Raw genomic sequence first — 20,602 nt, 5'->3', positions numbered from 1 at the left:
TGATCTCTATCCTTCGCTCCGCTACCTTAGTCGTCCTCAATCTGATCCCAAAGTGGTTTGCCACTTGTTGGAGCTGGGCCTTGGTACACTCTTCCAAAATTCTCTCGTCCCTTGTGTCAATAAATTTCTTTACTTTGTCCTCCTCCATCTCTATATCATCGAGCATACACGACAGCACAGACAAGTTAGTAGGCACTAATTTCACCGTTTCAGCCCCTTAGCTGGTTGAGTAACAGTACCACTGAATTCACTGGCCATACTGTATTAGTACCCTGGCAACACTTGTCTTGAAATTTGGGCCACACAGTAGCTTGATCCACACTTCCTGGCGAAGTTCCCAGTTCTTGGCTACCCGGGTACGAATCCTGGCGAGGTCGCCAGTTCTCTGTCACGTGGGGGGGGGTGGGCCGGGGCTCTGCTAGCACTCGGCAGCTAGGGGCTCAAAAGGCCGAATACTCAGCCCCTCCGACTCCCGGGATTCACCGCGGTCTCCTTGGTCACACAGGAGAGGACCAACAATGCCCACCTCCGCAGGTCTTTGCTTCCACCACAAAAGGGGGTGCCACTGATTCACCCTGGAAGCCCTTCAGTCAAACACGGGGAAACTGATGTTAACAGTTCCGGCCTAGACCCGTGGAGGAGTGAAGGAAGACTCAGGCTGACCTTATAACCATAACCTCCCTGAGTCCTGCCTGCCAGACAAAAGGTTACAGGAACTCTTTTCCCGCCTGTTCTCTATCTTCTTCCTAACAAGGTCGCCAGCTGGGTTATTATATCTGCACCCCAGCAATGCAGTTCAGTGGGTGTATTATATATTGTTTGTAGCCAGAAGATTGCTACTCCCATAGATCTGTTACTAGACTGTTGGCCCAGGGTACTCTCCCAGGAAGGTCTGTGTGGCTTTACCTCTCTCTAGCCACTACGTTAATAGTTGCCACTATTCAGGCACTGATACTGATCGGATGGCTAAGGGTACACTTTTATGTAAGTCTGTGCTGTCTTTACCACTCTCCAGGCAATAAGAACTTCTATAGAGAACGTTGTGTTCCCTAGGTGGTACTATGATAACCTTCGTGTATGCTCATAGAGAAATGTTATAAATGGAGGCACACTTAAACACAATGAAAAAAGTGTGAATTTACTGATGCAAATTACATGATCACACATACAATCACAAGTAATACATGAATATGAAAATAAGGATAATAAGTCTGAAGATCGTCAGCCTCTTCTTCCACGACCTCCAACACTCCTTCAACTGGGCAGAAAGACAGGAGTCCCACACTCTCTCACAGGAGGGCCTCTTCACCACGTCGGCGCCTCTTCTTCACTGTCCTGCCATCCATACACACTGTCCCCTCTGACAGTCCTGGACACAAGCTGCCTTGCAGCCTATTCTACTACTAAAGTATTAAAGTCCTGTTGCCACATACATAAGTAAATATTGTGGCCTAACTAGCCTACTCACACAAGGGGTAATGGGAGGGAAAATGATCTACCTTACATTCCTGGCTCACGACGCCTGTCCCTCGATGGTGTGAGGTTCCCACGCTTCCTGAGTCGATCCTCGACGATCCAGGAACGTTCCACAGGTCTTCAAGTGTCGTGGAGCCTACGCGTCGTCGCCGTTGCAATCCCTGAGATTCAGCTACCCCAATCCTGGTTCATCGATAGGCGCTGAGCTAATCACTATTTTCCCACACTCGCCCCTTCCTCAAGGCGTTGCTCCTTGTCCTAGGCACGGTGTCGTCCTTCCAAAACCCTCAGTGGATGTGACCCGGTCACAGCTAGGCTTGCCCGCCACACCTTTTCAGACCCTCAACGTCCAGCGTCGCCGCCCAGCATCGTCGTCGAATATTTTCCAAGTTTGGCACTCTTTCGCTCAATAAACTTGGTTCCTTTTTGCTTCCCAGAAGCGCGGGGTCTCCAATACAGCAGATGGGCTGCAATAGCCAGCACTAATCCACTAAGAAAGGCTTGTAGAGCCTCTAATCCTTGAGAGCAGACCGAGGTGCGTCCTGTCGCTTCCAAGGTCGGGTCAACTCTGACGTTGGCGCCGCCCGGGGCACTCGGTGACGTCACGGCGGGCCCTGATTGGTCGCCCGCGACCTAAGTCGGCCAATCCGCGATCGGCTAGTGTCCCTTCCAAAAGGTCATATCTGCATTAGGGGATACTCTTTCATTTTATAACAGGGCGCCAATTTCCCCTTACTTACAACTTATAATGTAACTTCCTTCCCTTAACTGGCAGCCGGTCTGGTCGCCACATATATCATTAGACTCCCTGAGCCTCAGAGAATCAGTAGGGAGAGCTGATATGACTCTTTAAGCTGGCAAACGAAAGAAATAGGAGAGGGCACCGTAGCAATATAAACCAAGTTTTCATGAATTAATTGTTTTTCGACTACCTAACTTTTTCGGCTACCATACCTAACCTAACCAATAAAGATAGGTTAGGTAGGGTTGGTTAGGTTTGGTCATATATCTACGTTAGTTTTAACTCCAATAAAAAAAATTGACCTCATACATAATGAAATGGGTAGCTTTATCATTTCATAAGAAAAAAATTAGAGAAAATATATTATTTCAGGAAAACTTGGCTTATTAGGCAAATCGGGCCTTGCATAGTAGGCCGAGACGTGCGTTTTGGCTACTAGGTACGACATATATATATATATATACATATATATATATATATATATATATATATATATATATATATATATATATATATATATATATATATATATACATACATATGAGAGGATGTGCAGTGACTTAATATCTAACATATTCAGAGATTTGAGTAGGGGTACCGAGTGATGTCTGGGGTCAGAGTTGGATATTGTCCTAACAGCAGCTTTGTGTTGAGTAATTAGAGGATGTAAACGATTTTGGGTAGTAGAACCCCAAGCACAAATACCATAGTTGAGATAAGGATAGATGAGAGAGTAATAGAGTGTCACCAGGGCAGGCGAGGTACATAATATCTAATTTCAGAAAGAATGCCAACAGTTTTTGAAACTTTTTTTTATATATTTAGAATGTGTCCCTGGAAATTCAGCTTGCGGTCAGTGAGAACGCCAAGGAATTCGCCATCTACTTTGTTACAAATTTGGATATTGTTTATCCTGAGATTTATTTGATTTGAGGATTTATTGCCAAACAAAATACTGTATAGAAAGTCTTGTCTAAATAACTCATAATAATAAAGTCTTCTATCTAACTTCCTCTAACTAACTTCTAACTAATAACTTTAGTCGTGTCTAAATAAGTCAATATACTTATGTCTGAGTGACGGGTGTCATCTGACAAGTAGCCAGACTGGATAACTCTCTTGTACAGTTTAGGCACTATATTTTATGTCACAGCTTTGCTGTTAATTATTCTGGTAACATTGCTAATTGATTATGTCCTTAATTACGTTTCCAGTAGGATAAGATAGGTGTGGGTGGAGGCAGCGTCACTTCGAGCCACTCTACACTCTTATTTATATAAAGTACTAGGAATTTTTCCTTGTAGATATTGTCCAGGTACTCCCCCAGTACTAGAAAGTAATCACTGGTGCTAAAGATATGTTATTATGGTGTCCTTTACAGAATAATGTTCGCAAGGCACCGTCTCACGTTTTCACTCTGTTTGTAAACAATGCTTTCTTGCCTCGGGGTGCCCCGTAGGTCACTTCACTCCTGAGTTGGCTCTTCCCTTCTCTGGGGAATGTAGCCTTAAATGCATATTTATTGATTATTTTTACTGTCTAGACATATGATTGAGATAAGATGTGATTATAATATAATTAGACATAAGATTTCAAGATTATAAGTAGTACTTGCTAGTACTATTGATACTTATTAAGGATTTGATTTAATCCTTACCAGAAATCGATTGAATGTTCCAATAGTTTTTTAATTAATTAAGATATCCTTCTAGAAGCTTCTAGATCCTTGAGAAATCATGCACAAGTCACGTGGATACCATGGGCCCTATGGCGTACATGATCATAAGTGGCAGTGTCATGTAGGATATAATGAATCTGTAGTTATTCTGATATAATTTTGATATGTTTTTGACTTAAATGATGATGCAGATCACCTCTTGATTCTTACTCTTCATAATATTTGTGTTGACTCTCAATTCAACACTAATTATTTCCTACATTATTTGTCTTCTCAATCTCTACAGTTTATGCATCCTTCACATAATAATTTTTGCCCTCAGTCATGGAGGGAAAGCTCATGAACAACACTCATATTGGAGTAGCCTAGGCTACGTTTCTCATACCATGACAATAGGAATAAATAATCCATGCTCAAATCATAATTTGTATGACACGGGGGTAGAAATAGCCTATGCTACTCTATCCCTTTGAGATGTATTTTTTCTTGTCTCAATAAACATACTTGAGCTTGAGTAAGGATCACATGTGGATAAATGAAGCCCTGATATTTATATGATATTTCATAAAATAACTTTAACATGCTAGAGACCACATGAGCATAAAATGTGTGCTAAACTTAAATGGTCCCCACAAGCTGGCCAATAAAGTTACGACTGCTGTTGGGTGTTTAGATTAAAAGTCTAACGACTTCCCAATACTTTTGTTCAATCAGTAGCTGAGTGGATATTGTATTTGGACATATCAAAGGGCATGAAGGCCCTGGTTGACCAGGTTCGAATCATTCAGTGGTCAAGAGTTTTCTGATGCATGTTAGCTTGGAGACCATTCAAGGTTGACACACACTTGATGCTCATGTGGACCTAGCATGTTGAAGTTATTTGATGAAATATCTCTGCACAATAAAGTCAGGAGTGCTGTCAGGTGTTGGGATTAGAAGAGTGATGACTTTCCAATACTTTTGTACAGTGAGTGGTTAAGTGATTATAGAATGGGACATGTCAAAGAATATGTAGGCCCTAGCTGACCGGGTTCGAATCCTTTAGAGGTCAAGAGTTTTTGATGCATGTTAAATTGGGGACCATTCAAGCTGCATGCACACTTGATATTATACTGTATATTATACAAACTATAATCACAGTTTGTTGCTAAATACTTACCTTTATGCTCTTCAAAGTTATGGTATTCCTGGACGCGTCTAAGAATAATGTTTTTATAAAAGAATAAGATTATACGAAAGTATAATATCTGTCTAAATGGCTAAATGGTGTATGTATGAAGAAGACACAATATGAAGCGTCTGGAAATGATAAGTTTATTCACACATTTACATTACAAAGGTATAAAGTATCTGAAATTCTTGGAAGGATATGTTTATAATGAGCATTATATACAAAGAGGCCACAGTATATTTAGCCTTTAGGCTCTGAGTGGAGAACCAAGGAGCCAAGATGTAGTCAGGCTTTCTATTATTGGTATTTTTAATAATGACTGATATTCATGAAACTTATTATCTACTTCTGAACTCTCACCCTGAAAATGAAATACAAATATTAAATTTCCAAGAAGAGCACAGGTGGGTGGAGGATGTACTCACCTGACTTTGGGTAAGTGACAATCCAAACATCATCCTGATACACTGGGAATCTGCCATATTTGGAGTGCCAGTTGGCGTAGAAGGAGGGCAAGAAGACACGTTCCGGCCCCACGTGCAGAAACTCCTTGTATCCATTTATTTGATTGCAAAGAATGGCTGTATGTGGCCCCGTCACTTGTTCCATGTGCACACTATGGGAAGTAGAACACAATAATGTTAACTTGTGTCAAATTAGTAATAACTCAATTAAAACTGATTCTCATAACACAATTTAGTGAATATCTTCCCCTACCATAGTGAGCACGTCCCCATATCATAGGGGGCCAGTGGCTGAATGGACAGAACACTGGAATGCGTGATCATGTGGTCCCGGGTTCGATCCTGGGCGCCAGCGAGAAACAATGGGCAGAGTTTCTATCACCCTGATGCCCCTGTTACTTAGCAGTAAATAGGTACCTGGGAGTTAGTCAGCTGTCACGGCTGATTCCTGGGGGGGATGGGGGAGGCCTGGTCGAGGACCGGGTAACGGGGACACTAAAGTCCCGAAATCATCTTAAGATATCTCAAGATAACCCCCATTCAGTTTTTTTTAAGTTATTAGTTGAGTAAAGGGAGACGATGGCACTAGCTATATGCACTCTCGATCCGGTGCTTGGCATAGAAATAAAACAGGAGGCTCTCCTGAAATATAAGACGAATACAAGGGTAAAATCTAAACTGTGTGTCAGCGCACACACTGAGCGACACCTGAAGACCCCCAGCAGTGCAGGCACCGTCCACCACACTTCACACAGGAAACCTCCAGAAGAGCAATTACAACACGCCCTCCATGTCTAGTAGGAACACATGAGCCTTCAGATTCTACAAAAACCTGGGATCTCATAGCCAAGATAGCCCATGAATCATCAGCACTTCTTGGCTAAGCTGCCCTGCAAATCCTCAGCACCTCTTGGGAAAGCTGCACCACGAATCCTCAGCACCTCTTGGCAAAGCCGACTCACCACTAGATTCCCTAACAGCAAGCTAGGAAAAAGACAGAATCAGCGCACATTTGACTCTTCGATCATTGTCCCGAGTGTCCCAACCACCCAGGCAATTGTTGCAAGTGTCACAATCACCCGGGCAATTGTCACGAGTGTCGTAACCATCCGGGTAATTGTCACGAGTGTCGCAACCTCCCGGGCAATTGTCACGACTGTTGTAACCATCCAGGCAATTGTCACTGTTATGGGGGACTGGTATTTGTTCTGTGAGGGGTAATAACTAAGGTCAAGGAGTTCCTAAAATAGTGAGAGTTAGGTAAGGCCCGGTCCCCAGGGAAGACCATTCCCAGCAAATAATATTGTAAACTAATGGCTCTGTAGTCTGAATGAGATTAACCTACTCCCTTCCAAATTGGGTAAAAGGATAATCTTAATAACCTTAGAAATTATTTATTAGTCCTCTAATAACCCCCATATACAAAAATACAGCAATACAAGAATACAACAAATTACTTTACCACTCGATCTTATGTTAACCCCCTTGAATCAACATAGGCAGGATACAAGGACTACAACTTGCAACTTAGGGTAACGTCTACGTTCCTGAAGGGACACTAGAGCACACTTAGGTATCATAGTAAATATTGGTACACATGGTGGGTCTCCTTAAGCCACCCCAGAGTTAAAGTTTGGGCTCACCACAGGCTTAAGAAGACACCACTAAATAACCTAGAACACGGTGCCACTAAAACACCAGGAGTATAATACTTAACTTGGTAACAGAGTAAGGAGAGAGAAGAGAGGAGGAGGAGGAGCAGGAGGAGAAGAGGTGAGGAACAAAACCTACAAGGTCGGGAGCGACCGTTCACTACCCAGACTCAGCCAAGAAGAGAGAATCAGCTCTCTGGGAGCGCTCTCAAGATCGCTGCTTGAACGATACTCAACTGATCGTACAGCAACAATCATTACAAGTCTTCACAAACATTCATTACTTGTTACTTTAACAATTCTAAGAATAGCTAATATCTAGCTTATCTAATATCTTATATTAATCTTATATATCTAGCTAATATCTTATATTAATATACAATTAACACAAGCGTCTTCCAGCTCTGTGAGCAACACGGTTATTCTTACGTCATGCAGGGGGAGATGGGAACATAAACACAAGGATCCAGATCTCTTGAATATATATAAGTTCCATTGTTAATTAAATATCCTTCTTACATAATCCAATCCTATCAATTAATGTTCTAATAATTATTTAATTAGGAACCAACGCAAAATACCTCAGTCAGGGCCTGTCACTATCAATATGCTTGAGTGACTGATCCCTGAATGAATATAAAAGAATCCGATTTGACCCCTGGTTCCCTGGCTTTGCCAATTAAGAAACCAGGGCCGTAACACTCCTAAGTGTTGCAACCACCCGGGCAATTGTCACGAGTGTCGCAACCATCCGGGCAATTGTCACGAGTGTCGCAACCATCCGGGCAATTGTCACGAGTGTTGCAACCATCCGGGCAATTGTCACAACCATCCGGGCAATTGTTACGAGTGTCACAACCATCCGGGCAATTGTCACAACCATCCGGGCATTTGTTACGAGTGTCACAACCATCCGGGCAATTGTCACAACCATCCGGGCATTTGTTACGAGTGTCACAACCATCCGGGCAATTGTCACGAGTGTCACTACTATCCGGGCAATTGTCACGAGTGTCGCAACCATCTGGGCAATTGTCACGAGTGTCGCAACCATCCGGGCATTTGTTACGAGTGTCACAACCATCCGGGCAACTGTCACGAGTGTCGCAACCATCTGGGCAACTGTCACGAGTGTCGCAACCATCTGGGCAACTGTCACGAGTGTCGCAACCACTCAGGTAATTGAAAATATGGACGACAGTTATGTGGTACACGTTTTCCGGGTACCCCACAGGCAGGACACATGTCAGACGTCCACACAGCCAGGACACATGTCAGACGTCCACACAGGTAGGACACATGTCAGACGTCCACACAGGCAGGACACATGTCTGACGGGCTCACAGGCAGGACACATGTCAGACGTCCACACAGGCAGGACACATATCAGACGTCCACACAGGCAGGACACATGTCAGACGTCCACACAGGCAGGACACATGTCAGACGTCCACACAGGTAGGACACATATCAGACGTCCACACAGACAGGACACATGTCAGACGTCCACACAGCCAGGACACATGTCAGACGTCCACACAGGCAGGACACATGTCAGACGTCCACACAGGCAGGACACATGTCAGACGTCCACACAGCTAGGACACATGTCAGACGTCCACACAGCCAGGACACATGTCAGACGTCCACACAGGCAGGACACATGTCAGACGTCCACACAGGTAGGACACATGTCAGACGTCCACACAGCCAGGACACATGTCAGACGTCCACACAAGCAGGACACATGTCAGACGTCCACACAGGCAGGACACATGTCAGACGTCCACACAGGTAGGACACATGTCAGACGTCCACACAGGCAGGACACATGTCAGACGTCCACACAGGCAGGACACATGTCAGACGTCCACACAGCCAGGACACATGTCAGACGTCCACACAGGCAGGACACATGTCAGACGTCCACACAGGCAGGACACATGTCAGACGTCCACACAGGTAGGACACATGTCAGACGTCCACAAAGGCAGGACACATGTCAGACATCCACACAGGCAGGACACGTCAGACGTCCACACAGGCAGGACACGTCAGACGTCCACACAGGCAGGACACATGTCAGACGTCCACACAGGCAGGACACATGTCAGACGTCCACACAGGCAGGACACATGTCAGACGTCCACACAGGCAGGACACATGTCAGACGTCCACACAGGCAGGACACATGTCAGACGTCCACACAGGCAGGACACATGTCAGACGTCCACACAGGCAGGACACATGTCAGACGTCCACACAGGCAGGACACATGTCAGACGTCCACACAGGCAGGACACATGTCAGACGTCCACACAGGCAGGACACATGTCAGACGTCCACACAGGCAGGACACATGTCAGACGTCCACACAGGCAGGACACTTGTCAGGCGTCCAGGACGCATGTTAGGCGTCCAGGAAACATGTCAGACGTCCAGGACACATGTCAGGCGTCCAGGACACATGTCATGCGTCCAGGACACTTGTCATGCGTCCACACAGGCAGGACACATGTCAGACGTCCACACAGGATCAAGACTGAGGGGTTATAATCCTCCAGCAGAACGCTACACAGAACAAGAATACTAAATGTGCTGCCAAACACATGCCACAAGCATCCCAGAGATGGAAGGTTTCCAGTGAACTAAACAGAAGACACCCTAAACACTAGCTGATGTATGTGATGACCAGCTTTGTTCAGAGAAGCAAACTACTTTTGACTCCTGATAGCAGGCTTAGAATTTTCTGTTTACATAATTAACTTTGCTGTATTACTTTTCGTCAAAACACAAGGTGCGAACAGCTGAGAACCAGACACCTTGTTACTATTACTACTGGACAAGCAGTTGAAGTTCGGTGCTCTGTTGAACCTCCCTCTCTAGAGTTCGAACCCATTGAATTCGCTGGCAAGGCGAATTCAACAAATACCTCTTTCGTGGCTTTTAGACATCGGCGGTTATGTGTTTCATTAGATTTAAACCCCATGTGTAAAAAAGTCCATTCTGTAACCTGTTCTTAATTTAGACTTTGTGAACCTGAAACAATTACTTTTTCCGCGTCACGTTGGAACTCCAAAGGAATTCACAGCTCTGCACTCAAAGAGGAACACGGTATGGCTTCTCCTCAAGACGTGTACGAATTATGTCCCACACAACGGTCACTGATTGACAAACTGAAGACATACTTTGTATTTGTGAGTGAGCAAGGCAAGTGATGGACGTATAAGTGTCCATCCCTAGATACTACTATGGGCAGGAAGGGGACCCAGCAGGACACATGGAGGGTGATGAGCACAGAGTAAGACGCGCAGCAGCAGATGGCACGACAACCTCAGGTAAGCTTGGGGTCGAGACCTTCAACTCCACGGACGTGAGGTGATGGATGTGAGGTGTTCGATGTGACATGTTCGATGTGAGGTGTTCGATGTGAGGTGATGGACGTGAGGTGATGGACGTGAGATGATACAGAAGAGGTGATGGACGTGAAACTATGGAGGAGAAGTGATGGAGGAGAGGTGGTGGACGTAATGTGAGAGAGGAAAGCTGATGGACGTGACGTGAGGGTGGAGAAGTAAGGGACGTGAGGTGAGGGAGAAGAAGTGATGGACGTGAGGTGAGGGAGGAGAAGTGATGGACGTGAGGTGATGGAGGAAAACTGATGGACGTGAGGTGATGGAGGAAAACTGATGGACGTGAGGTGAGAGAGGAGAAGTGATGGACGTGAGGTGAGGGAGGAGAAATTATGGACGTGAGATGAGGGAGAAGTGATGGACGTGAAGTCATAGATGTGAGGTGATGGAGGAGAGGTGAGGGAGGAGAGGTGATCGACTTGAGGTGATGGACGTGAGGAGATGGAGGAGAGGTGATGGACTTGAGTTGATGGACGTGAGTTGTCTTTTCTCCTTCACACACCTGTCATCAGTCACCATGTCTCCTGCCCCACACACCTGTCATCAGTCACCATGTCTCCTGCGCCACACACCTGTCATCAGCCACCATGTCTCCAGCTTCACACACACTTAAAATCAGTCACTATGTCTTCTGCCCCACACACCTGTCATCAGTCACCAGGTCTAATGCTCCACATATCTGTCATCAGTCACCATATCTCCTGCTCCACATACCTGTCATCAGTCACCATGTCCCTTGCTCCACACACCTGTCATCAGTCACCACGTCTCCTGCCCCACACACCTGTCATCAGTCACCTTGTCACCTGTTCCACACACCTGTCATCATTCATCTTGTCTCAAGCTCCAAACACCTGTCATCAGCCTCTATGTCTCCTGCTCTACACACCTCTCATAAGTCATCATGTTTATTGCTCCACACACCTGTCATCAGTCACCATGTCTCCTGCTCTACACACCTGTCATAAGTCATCATGTTTCCTGCTCAACACACCTGTCATCAGTCACCATGTCTCCTGCTCAACATACCTGTCATCAGTCACCATGTCTCCTGCTCTACACACCTGTCATAAGTCATCATGTTTCCTGCGCCACACACCTGTCATCAGCCACCATGTCTTCTGCTTCACAAACCTGTCATCAGTCACCATGTCTCCTGCTCCACACACCTGTCATCAGTCACCATGTCTCCAGCTCCACACACACTTAAAATCAGCCACCATGTCTTCTGCCCCACACACCTGTCATCAGTCACCAGGTCTCCTGCTCCACATATCTGTCATCAGTCACCATATCTCCTGCTCTACATACCTGTCATCAGTCACCATGTCTCCAGCCCCACACACCTGTCATCAGTCACGATGTCTCCTGCTTCACATACCTGTCATCAGTCACCTTGTCTCCTGCTCCACACACCTGTCATCAGTCACCATATCTCCTGCTCTACATACCTGTCATCAGCCACCATGTCTCCAGCCCCACACACTTGTCATCAGTCACGATGTCTCCTGCTCCACACACCTGTCACCAGTCACATTGTCTCCAGTTCCACAAACTTGTCATCAGTCATCATATCTCCTGCTCCACATACCTGTCATCAGTCACCATGTGTCCTGCTTCACACTCCAACCACCAGCCTCGATGTCTCCTGCTCCACACACACCTGAAATCAGTCACCATGTATCCTGCCCAACACACCTGTCCTCAGTCACCATGTTTCCTGCTCAACATACCTGTCATCAGTCACCATGTCTCTTGTTCCACATACATGTCATCAGTCACCATGTCTCCTCCTCCACACACCTGTCATCAGTCACCAAGTCTCCCGCTCCACACACCAACCATCAGCCACCACGTCTCCAGCTCCACACACACCTGAAATCAGTCACCATGTCTCCTGCGCCACACACCTGTCATCAGCCACCATGTCTCCAGCTCCACACACACTTAAAATCAGTCACCATGTCTTCTGCCCCACACACCTGTCATCAGTCACCAGGTCTCCTGCTCCACATATCTGTCATCAGTCACCATATCTCCTGCTCTACATACCTGTCATCAGTCACCCTGTCTCCTGCTCCACACACCTGTTATCAGCCACCATGTCTCCTCTACACACCTGTCATCAGTCACCATGTCCCCTGCTCAACATACCTGTCATCAGTCACCATGTCTCCTGCTCTACACACCTGTCATAAGTCATCATGTTTCCTGCTCCACACACCTGTCATCAGTCACCATGTCTCCTGCTCAACATACCTGTCATCAGTCACCATGTCTCCTGCTCTACACACCTGTCATGAGTCATCATGTTTCCTGCGGCACACACCTGTCATCAGCCACCATGTCTCCTGCTTCACAAACCTGTCATCAGTCACCATGTCTTCTGCTCCACACACCAGCCATCAGCCACCATGTCTCCAGCTCCACACACGCTTAAAATCAGTCACCATGTCTTCTGCCCCACACACCTGTCATCAGTCACCAGGTCTCCTGCTCCACATATCTGTCATCAGTCACCATATCTCCTGCTCTACATATCTGTCACCAGTCACCATGTCTCCAGCCCCACACACCTGTCATCAGTCACGATGTCTCCTGCTCCACATACCTGTCATCAGTCACCTTGTCTTCTGCTCCACATACCTGTCATCAGTCACCATGTCTCCTGCTCCACACACCTGTCATCAGTCACCAGGTCTCCTGCTCCACATATCTGTCATCAGTCACCATATCTCCTGCTCCACATACCTGTCATCAGTCACCATGTCTCCTGCCCCACACACCTTTCATCAGTCACCATGTCTCAAGCCCCACACACCTGTCATCAGTCACGATGTCTCCTGCTCCACATACCTGTCATCAGTCACCTTGTCTCCTCCCCCACACACCTGTCATCAGTCACCAGGTTTCCTGCTCCACATATCTGTCATCAGTCACTATATCTCCTGCTCCACATACCTGTCATCAGTCACCATGTTCCTTGCTCCACACACATGTCATCAGTCACCACGTCTCCTGCCCCACACACCTGTCATCAGTCACCTTGTCTCCAGTTCCACACACCTGTCATCATTCATCTTGTCTCAAGCTCCACACACCTGTCATCAGTCACCATGTCTCCTGCACAACATACCTGTCATCAGTCACCATGTCTCCTGCTCTACACACCTGTCATAAGTCATCATGTTTCCTGCGCCACACACCTGTCATCAGCCACCATGTTTCCTGCTTCACAAACCTGTCACCAGTCACCATGTCTCCTGCTCCACACCTGTCATCAGTCTCCATGTCTCCTGTTCCACACACCAGCCATCAGCCACCATGTCTCCAGCTCCACACACACTTAAAATCAGTCACCATGTCTTCTGCCCCACACACCTGTCATCAGTCACCAGGTCTCCTGCTCCACATATCTGTCATCAGTCACCATATCTCCTGCTCTACATACCTGTCATCAGTCACTATGTCTCCAGCCCCACACACCTGTCATCATTCACCATATCTCCTGTTCCACATACCTGTCATCAGTCACCATGTCCCTTACTCCACACACCTGTCATCAGTCACCACGTCTCCTGTCCCACACACCTGTCATCAGTCACCTTGTCTCCTGTTCCACACACCTGTCATCATTCATCTTGTCTCAAGCTCCAAACACCTGTCATCAGTCACTATGTCTCCTGCTCCACACACCTGTCACCAGTCACATTGTCTCCAGTTCCACAAATCTGTCATCAGTCATCATGTCTCCTGCTCCACATACCTGTCATCAGTCACCCTGTCTCTTTCTCCACATACATGTCATCAGTCACCATGTCTCCTGCTCCACACTCCAACTATCAACCTCGATGTCTCCTGCTCCACACACACCTGAAATCAGTCACCATGTCTCCTGCCCGACACACCTGTCATCAGCCACCATGTCTCCTGCTCCACCCACCTGTCCTCAGTCACCATGTTTCCTGCTCAACATACCTGTCATCAGTCACCATGTCTCTTGTTTCACATACATGTCATCAGTCACCATGTCTCCTCCTCCACATACCTGTCATCAGTCACCTTGAGTAATGGGAAAGGCCCCAATGACCGGCCATTTTGCTTTTTCCCCAAGCCGGTCATTGGCGCTGGATTTTTCTCGATTTTTTTCTGAAACCGGGTCATTGGCACATGGATTTTACAAACTTTTTTCCCCATGCCGGTCTTTGGCCCCTGCCATTTTCGCTCATGGGGATTAAACGGCCGCCTCCAGTCATCTCAAAATTTCGTTGGCTCAGTGACTGTACAGGCATGTTAAAGGGGATCAAAAAGCAGATTTTCAACAGGTGTGTGGAACAGGAGACAAGGTGACTGATGATAGGTGTGTGGAGCAGGAGACGTGGTGACTGATGACAGGTGTGTGGAGCAACGGACATGGTGACTGATGACAGGTATGTGGAGCAGGAGATATGGTGACTGATGACAGGTGTGTGGGGCAGGAGACATGGTGACTGATGACAGGTATGTAGAGCAGGAGATATGGTGACTGATGACAGATATGTGGAGCAGGAGACCTGGTGACTGATGACAGGTGTGGGGGGGCAGAAGACATGGTGACTGATTTTAAGTATGTGTGGAGCTGGATACATGGTGGCTGATAGCTGGTGTGTGGAACAGGAAACATGGAGACTGATGACAGGTGTGGAGCAGGAGACATGGTGACTGGTGACAGGTTTGTGAAGCAGGAGACATGGTGGCTGATGACAGGTGTGTGGCGCAGGAAACATGATGACTTATGACAGGTGTGTAGAGCAGGAGACATGGTGACTGATGACAGGTATGTTGAGCTGGAGACATGGTGACTGATGACAGGTGTGTGGAGCTTGAGACAAGATGAATGATGACAGGTGTGTGGAACAGGAGACAAGGTGACTGATGACAGGTGTGTGGGGCAGGAGACGTGGTGACTGATGACATGTGTGTGGAGCAAGGGACATGGTGACTGATGACAGGTATGTGGAGCAGGAGACATGGTGAATGATGACAGATATGTGGAGCAGGAGACCTAGTGACTGATGACAGGTGTGTGGGGGAGGAGACATGGTGACTGATGACATGTATGTGGAGCAGGAGACAAGGTGACTGATGACAGGTATGTGGAGCAGGAGACATCGTGACTGATGACAGGTGTGTGGGGCTGGAGACATGGTGACTGATGACAGGTGTGTGAAGCAGGAGACATGGTGACTGATGACAGGTATGTGGAGCAGGAGATATGGTGACTGATGACAGATATGTGGAGCAGGAGACCTGGTGACTGATGACAGGTGTGTGGAGCGGGAGACATGGTGACTGATGACAGGTATGTGGAGCAGAAGACAAGGTGACTGATGACAGGTATGTGGAGCAGGAGACATCGTGACTGATGACAGGTGTGTAGGGCTGGAGACATGGTGACTGATGACAGATATGTAGAGCAGGAGATATGGTGACTGATGACAGATATGTGGAGCAGGAGACCTGGTGACTGATGACAGGTGTGTGGGGCAGAAGACATGGTGACTGATTTTAAGCGTGTGTGGAGCTGGAGACATGGTGGCTGATGGCTGGTGTGTGGAACAGGAGACATGGTGACTGATGACAGGTGTGTGGAGCAGGAGAGATGGTGACTGATGACATGTTTGTGAAGCAGGAGACATGGTGGCTGATGACAGGTGTGCGGCGCAGGAAACATGATGACTTATGACAGGTGTGTAGAGCAGGAGACATGGTGACTGATGACAGGTATGTTGAGCAGGAGACATGGTGACTGCTGACAGGTGTGTAGAGTAGGAGACATGGTGGCTGATGACAGGTGTGTGGAGCAGGAGACATGGTGACTGGTGATTGGTATGTTGAGCAGGAGATATGGTGACTGATGACAGATATGTGGAGCAGGAGACCTGGTGACTGATGCAGGTGTGTGGGGCAGAAGACATGGTGACTGATTTTAAGAGTGTGTGGACCTGGAGACATGGTGGCTGATGACAGGTCTGTCGCGCGGGAGACATTGTGACTGATTTCAGGTGTGTGTGGAGCTGGAAACATGGTGGCTGATGACAGGTGTGTGGCGCAGGAGACCTGGTGACTGATGACAGGTGTGTGGAGGAGGAGACATGGTGACTGATGACATGTATGTGGAACAAGAGACATGGTGACTGATGACAGGTATGTTGAGCAGGAAACATGGTGACTGAGGACAGGTGTGTTGGGCAGGATACATGGTGACTGATTTCAGGTGTGTGTGGAGCAGGAGACATCGAGGCTGATGGTTGGAGTGTGGAGCAGGAGACATAGTGACTGGTGACAGGTGTGTGGGGCAGGAGACATCGTGACTGATGACAGGTGTGTGGGGCTGGAGACATGGTGGCTGATGACAGGTATGTAGAGCAGGAGACATAGAGGCAGATGACAGGTGTTTGGAGCTTGAGACAAGATGAATGATGACAGGTGTGTGGAACAGGAGACAAGGTGACTGATGACAGGTGTGTGGGGGCAGGAGACGTGGTGACTGATGACAGATGTGTGGAGCAAGGGACATGGTAACTGATGACAGGTATGTGCAGCAGGAGATATGGTGACTGATGACAGGTGTGTGGAGCAGGAGACAAGGTGACTGATGACAGGTATGTGGAGCAGGAGACATCGTGACTGATGACAGGTGTGTGGGGCTGGAGACATGATGACTGATGACAGGTGTGTGGAGCAGGAGACATGGTGACTGATGACAGGTATGTGGAGCAGGAGATATGGTGACTGATGACAGATATGTGGAGCAGGAGACCTGGTGACTGATGACATTTGTGTTGAGCAGGAGACATGGTGACTGATGACAGGTATGTGGAGCAGAAGACAAGGTGACTGATGACAGGTATGTGGAGCAGGAGACATTGTGACTGATGACAGGTGTGTGGGGCTGGAGACATGGTGACTGATGACAGGTATGTAGAGCAGGAGATATGGTGACTGATGACAGATATGTGGAGCAGGAGACCTGGTGACTGATGACAGGTGTGTGGGGCAGAAGACATGGTGACTGATTTTAAGTGTGTGTGGAGCAAGAGACATGGTGACTGATGACAGGTGTGTGGAGCAAGGGACATGGTGACTGATGACAGGTATGTGGAGCAGGAGATATGGTGACTGATGACAGGTGTGTGGGGCTGGAGACATGGTGACTGATGACAGGTATGTAGAGCAGGAGATATGGTGACTGATGACAGATATGTGGAGCAGCTAGGAGACCTGGTGACTGATGACAGGTGTGTGGGGGCAGAAGACATGGTGACTGATTTTAAGTGTGTGTGGAGCTAGAGACATGGTAGCTGATGGCTGGTGTGTGGAACAGGAGACATGGAGACTGATGACAGGTGTGGAGCAGGAGACATGGTGACTGGTGACAGGTTTGTGAAGCAGGAGACATGGTGGCTGATGACAGGTGTGTGGCGCAGGAAACATGATGACTTATGACAGGTGTGTAGAGCAGGAGACATGGTGACTGATGACAGGTATGTTGAGCAGGAGACATGGTGACTGATGACAGGTGTGTGGAGCTTGAGACAAGATGAATGATGACAGGTGTGTGGAACGGGAGACAAGGTGACTGATGACAGGTGTGTGGGGCAGGAGACGTGGTGACTGATGACATGTGTGTGGAGCAAGGGACATGGTGACTGATGACAGGTATGTGGAGCAGGAGACATGGTGAATGATGACAGATATGTGGAGCAGGAGACCTGGTGACTGATGACAGGTGTGTGGGGGAGGAGAAATGGTGACTGATGACATGTATGTGGAGCAGGAGACAAGGTGACTGATGACAGGTATGTGGAGCAGGAGACATCGTGACTGATGACAGGTGTGTGGGGCTGGAGACATGGTGACTGATGACAGGTGTGTGAAGCAGGAGACATGGTGACTGATGACAGGTATGTGGAGCAGGAGATATGGTGACTGATGACAGATATGTGGAGCAGGAGACCTGGTGACTGATGACAGGTGTGTGGAGCGGGAGACATGGTGACTGATGACAGGTATGTGGAGCAGAAGACAAGGTGACTGATGACAGGTATGTGGAGCAGGAGACATCGTGACTGATGACAGGTGTGTAGGGCTGGAGACATGGTGACTGATGACAGATATGTAGAGCAGGAGATATGGTGACTGATGACAGATATGTGGAGCAGGAGACCTGGTGACTGATGACAGGTGTGTGGGGCAGAAGACATAGTGACTGATTTTAAGCGTGTGTGGAGCTGGAGACATGGTGGCTGATGGCTGGTGTGTGGAACAGGAGACATGGTGACTGATGACAGGTGTGTGGAGCAGGAGAGATGGTGACTGATGACATGTTTGTGAAGCAGGAGACATGGTGGCTGATGACAGGTGTGCGGCGCAGGAAACATGATGACTTATGACAGGTGTGTAGAGCAGGAGACATGGTGACTGATGACAGGTATGTTGAGCAGGAGACATGGTGACTGCTGACAGGTGTGTAGAGTAGGAGACATGGTGGCTGATGACAGGTGTGTGGAGCAGGAGACATGGTGACTGATGACAGGTATGTTGAGCAGGAGATATGGTGACTGATGACAGATATGTGGAGCAGGAGACCTGGTGACTGATGCAGGTGTGTGGGGCAGAAGACATGGTGACTGATTTTAAGTGTGTGTGGAGCTGGAGACATGGTGGCTGATGACAGGTCTGTCGCGCAGGAGACATTGTGACTGATTTCAGGTGTGTATGGAGCTGGAAACATGGTGGCTGATGACAGGTGTGTGGCGCAGGAGACCTGGTGACTGATGACAGGTGTGTGGAGGAGGAGACATGGTGACTGATGACATGTATGTGGAACAAGAGACATGGTGACTGATGACAGGTATGTTGAGCAGGAAACATGGTGACTGAGGACAGGTGTGTTGGGCAGGATACATGGTGACTGATTTCAGGTGTGTGTGGAGCAGGAGACATCGAGGCTGATGGTTGGAGTGTGGAGCAGGAGACATGGTGACTGGTGACAGGTGTGTGGAGCAGGAGACATCGTGACTGATGACAGGTGTGTGGGGCTGGAGACATGGTGGCTGATGACAGGTATGTAGAGCAGGAGACATAGAGGCAGATGACAGGTGTTTGGAGCTTGAGACAAGATGAATGATGACAGGTGTGTGGAACAGGAGACAAGGTGACTGATGACAGGTGTGTGGGGGCAGGAGACGTGGTGACTGATGACAGATGTGTGGAGCAAGGGACATGGTAACTGATGACAGGTATGTGGAGCAGGAGATATGGTGACTGATGACAGGTGTGTGGAGCAGGAGACAAGGTGACTGATGACAGGTATGTGGAGCAGGAGACATCGTGACTGATGACAGGTGTGTGGGGCTGGAGACATGATGACTGATGACAGGTGTGTGGAGCAGGAGACATAGTGACTGATGACAGGTATGTGGAGCAGGAGATATGGTGACTGATGACAGATATGTGGAGCAGGAGACCTGGTGACCGATGACATTTGTGTTGAGCAGGAGACATGGTGACTGATAACAGGTATGTGGAGCAGAAGACAAGGTGACTGATGACAGGTATGTGGAGCAGGAGACATTGTGACTGATGACAGATGTGTGGGGCTGGAGACATGGTGACTGATGACAGGTATGTAGAGCAGGAGATATGGTGACTGATGACAGATATGTGGAGCAGGAGACCTGGTGACTGATGACAGGTGTGTGGGGCAGAAGACATGGTGACTGATTTTAAGTGTGTGTGGAGCAAGAGACATGGTGACTGATGACAGGTGTGTGGAGCAAGGGACATGGTGACTGATGACAGGTATGTGGAGCAGGAGATATGGTGACTGATGACAGGTGTGTGGGGCTGGAGACATGGTGACTGATGACAGGTATGTAGAGCAGGAGATACGGTGACTGATGACAGATATGTGGAGCAGCTAGGAGACCTGGTGACTGATGACAGGTGTGTGGGGGCAGAA

At 47.8% G+C, this 20,602-nt stretch overlaps 1 protein-coding gene across 1 annotated transcript in view; it reads right to left on the bottom strand.

Moving 5' to 3' along the window:
• Positions 1–20,602, bottom strand: part of LOC138369761 (sulfotransferase 1B1-like) — a 254,073-nt gene that overhangs the window by 214,979 nt on the left and 18,492 nt on the right. The window contains exon 2 of the mRNA XM_069333217.1: positions 5,493–5,683. Coding sequence (XP_069189318.1) covers positions 5,493–5,683 — 191 coding nt within the window. The remainder of the gene's footprint in view (positions 1–5,492; positions 5,684–20,602) is intronic.

The sequence above is a fragment of the Procambarus clarkii genome, chromosome 4, assembly GCF_040958095.1.
Source record: "Procambarus clarkii isolate CNS0578487 chromosome 4, FALCON_Pclarkii_2.0, whole genome shotgun sequence".
NCBI lineage: Eukaryota > Metazoa > Arthropoda > Malacostraca > Decapoda > Cambaridae > Procambarus > Procambarus clarkii.
Note: the sequence above shows the minus strand (reverse complement) of the source record. Positions and strands in the feature narration are given on the sequence as shown.